Source organism: Meriones unguiculatus, chromosome 18, assembly GCF_030254825.1.
Source record: "Meriones unguiculatus strain TT.TT164.6M chromosome 18, Bangor_MerUng_6.1, whole genome shotgun sequence".
Lineage (NCBI taxonomy): Eukaryota > Metazoa > Chordata > Mammalia > Rodentia > Muridae > Meriones > Meriones unguiculatus.
Genome location: NC_083365.1, coordinates 30099525 through 30102769, shown reverse-complemented (window position 1 = coordinate 30102769; position 3245 = coordinate 30099525). Strand labels below are relative to the sequence as shown.

Genomic DNA, 3245 nt, shown 5'->3' with positions numbered 1-3245 from the left:
TGTCTGATTGCATGCGGGTTGATGCCCCAGGTCCCGCCTCTGAGAAAAAGGTATAGGACGGGTCTGATGCTCTTTGGGTGGATGACACCTAAATGAACATCGGTACAAAGTCCCAATTTATTTCTAATATCAGAGATCAGACCTCTACTCTTGCCTGATGCGTCTAAAACAAAAAGGGGGAACTGTAGAGAGCTGCGGAATGCTATGCCTTAAAGATGGAGCTGGTTTCTGCCTTCCACCTTCCCGATGGTGAGTGCTCTCTGTCAGGAACAACTCCACATTTGGCTAAGGCCGAGGATCTGGCTTGCTTCCATGTATGTGGACCTATCTGCATTGCCCACGTGGCACACCTGGGTTGGCTACCCAGAGGCTATTTAAGCTGTGGGCTGGCTTTCCATAGGGTCCGAGGATTGTTCAAGGTTCCTGAATAAACTGCATTGAAAAAAAAAATCTATTTCAAACAGTCAGTTTCACTATGTTCAGTAATTAGTACAGATATCTGGATATTAGAAATTTCCTTTGGGACCAAAATAGTTGCTTATGAATCTTTTCATGGCATTTTTCATGTCTTTATTTCTCAGAGTATAAATAGCTGGGTTGAGGAGAGGTGTGAAAACAGAGTAAAACACAGCAAGAAATTTATCCAACCAGGTGATATTGAGAGGCCACACATAGATGAAGATGCAAGGTAAAAAAAAGATCATCACCACTGTGATGTGGGCAGTGCACGTGGACAGGGCCTTATGTGCCCCAGCTTTAGAGCTCTGCTGTACAGTGATTAGGATATATGTATAGGATATGAGCAACAGAATAAAGCAGGTTACAGCCACAACCCCACAGTCAGCATTTGTTAGAACATCCAAAACAGGGGAATCTATGCAAGCTAGCTTGATTACCAATGGCATATCACAGAAAAAACTGTCTATTTCCTTAGGTCCACAAAATGGCAGCTCCACAATCACTACCAGGTGACTCATGGCATGTACAAATCCAGTTGTCCAGGAACTCAACACAAACCCAGTACATCTCTTCAGGTTCATGATGGTGAAGTAATGCAGTGGCTTGCAGATGGCCACATAGCGGTCATAAGCCATTATCACCAACAACACCATCTCTCCTGCAGCGATGCAGTGAGCAAAGAAGATCTGACACATACAGCCTGCAAAGGAAATGGTCTTGTTTTCCCTGAGAAAGTCTGTGATCATTTTAGGAGTGGTGATCGTAGAAAGCCACATATCAACAAAAGACAGGTTGGCCAACAGGAAGTACATGGGAGAATGCAGATGCGGGTCAGTGATGATTAAAACCAGAATGGTAATATTTCCAGAAACAATGAGAAGATAAAGCATTAAAACTATCACAAAGAGTGAGAGCTGAATATTCCATGAGTTGGAAAGTCCCCAAAGTATAAATTCTGACACCACAGACTGATTGCCCTCACCCATTTTTCTCAGTATGTCTTCAGAAGTAACCTGCAAAGAAAGAAAAATTATTAACTAGAGAAATGCTGTAGGCTATTTTCTTTGTAGAATTAGACATTCGTATTGAAACTCATCTGAGTAGAATTGGATAAATTGAAGATAAATCTAAGGCAAGAATGAGTAACATTGCTGCCTGAGGTGAAAGCTAATGAGTCAAGCGCATGAAGAGAAGCATTATGTGTGACTGTTATTCACATGCTCTATCAGCAATTTCTTTTTAAGAGAGCAGTGAGTAAAGCAAGAGAGCAATGTAAAAACCCCAAAATGGATGCTATTTCATTGAGAAAAATTGTCCAAATGTGTTACTAGTGTTCATGAAATTCCATAACAAAAATAAGAATTAAATTTGGCAGCTGAAGGGGAAATACAGCAAAATTCAGTAAAAATGGTATTATAAGATATTACCATTTTGTCAGACTGTATAATGATTTCTTTGAGCATCAGTAGAATAATATCTGTGTCTTCTCTGGGATGGTGGAGGCTCCTGGGAGTCTATGGTGGTGACCCTAGCTGAGACTCCTAGAGGCAGGGGTTATGGAGCATGCTGTGGTCCCCTCCTGTCGACAGGGGGAATTTACAATAGAAGAAGAGAAACACCAACCCACCCATAAAACCTTCGACCTATCCTATCATTGACTTTCCTAACTTGAGTCCCATGCTATGAGAGAGAGCCCACGCATGACAGTATTAATAATATTTTGCTATACTTACAGGCAGGAAACCGGCATAACTGTCATCTGAGTGGCTTCACCCATCAGCTGATGAAAACAGATGCAGAGAACCACAGCCAAAGAGTTGGCATGGCTTAGAAAGTCTTATCGAAGAGGGGGAGGAAGGATTAAAAGAGCCAGAAAAATCAAGGATACAACAAGAAAGCCTACAAAATCAACTAGCCTGGGCCGAAAGGGGCTCATTGAGACTGAACCACAAGAAGAGAGTGTCTATGGGCCTGACCTGGGCCCCTCACACATATATAAAAGATGTACAGCTTAGTCCTCATGTGGGACCTCTTACAGCAGCCTCCATGGCTGTCTCTGACTCTGCTGTCTGCCCATGGATCCCTTTCCCCTAACTGGATGCCATTGTCTACCCTCAATAGAAGAGAATAATCCCATTCCTACCACAACTTGATATGCCAAGGAGGGTTGATATTCTTGGGATGTTTCCTCTTCTAGGAGAAAGGGAGGGTGATATTAGGGAAGCGGAGGGCAGAAAGAGGCCCTGGGAATAGAGGTGGAAGGGGGAGTTCTTATCGGGATATAAACTAAAGTAACTAATTGATTAATGAAAAATACAATTTTAGCTTAAAGCTTGAAAGGACATGTTGGAAAAACCTTAGGTGGGAAGCATACAGAAGGTGCTATAACATACACACAGGCATGAGATATAAATACAAAGTTCACAGATATTCATTAATAAATATATATAATAGATTTTGTTTGCTCAACTAAACTGATTAACAAATACTACTACAAACACCAGTGTAAATGGATTGAAAGCACAAGGCAAGTCATAGTCAGACCTGATCACTGCAAGTCACATTTACTTCAATCTCAGCCATTTCTGACAGGAACTCAATGGCAGGCTCTTTGACCTCCCCACCTCTCAAGGGAGGAGCAGTCCTGCTAGGCCACAGAGGAGGACTTTGCAGCCAGTCCTGAAGACACCTGAAAAAACAGGGTCAGATGAAAGGGGATGAGGTCCTCCCCAATCAGTGGACTTGGAAAGGGGCAGGGAGGAGCTGAGGGAGGTAGGGTGGGATTT

At 42.7% G+C, this 3245-nt stretch overlaps 1 protein-coding gene across 1 annotated transcript; it reads right to left on the bottom strand.

The window, feature by feature from the left end:
* Window positions 1-331: 331 nt before the first annotated feature.
* On the bottom strand, window positions 332-1448 carry LOC132648980 (olfactory receptor 4K3-like). Its single transcript, XM_060371604.1, has one exon. It carries the CDS (start codon window positions 1443-1445, stop codon window positions 507-509), a length of 939 nt encoding a protein of 312 aa, XP_060227587.1. The 5' UTR covers window positions 1446-1448; the 3' UTR covers window positions 332-506.
* Between the last annotated feature and the right edge of the window lie 1797 nt (window positions 1449-3245).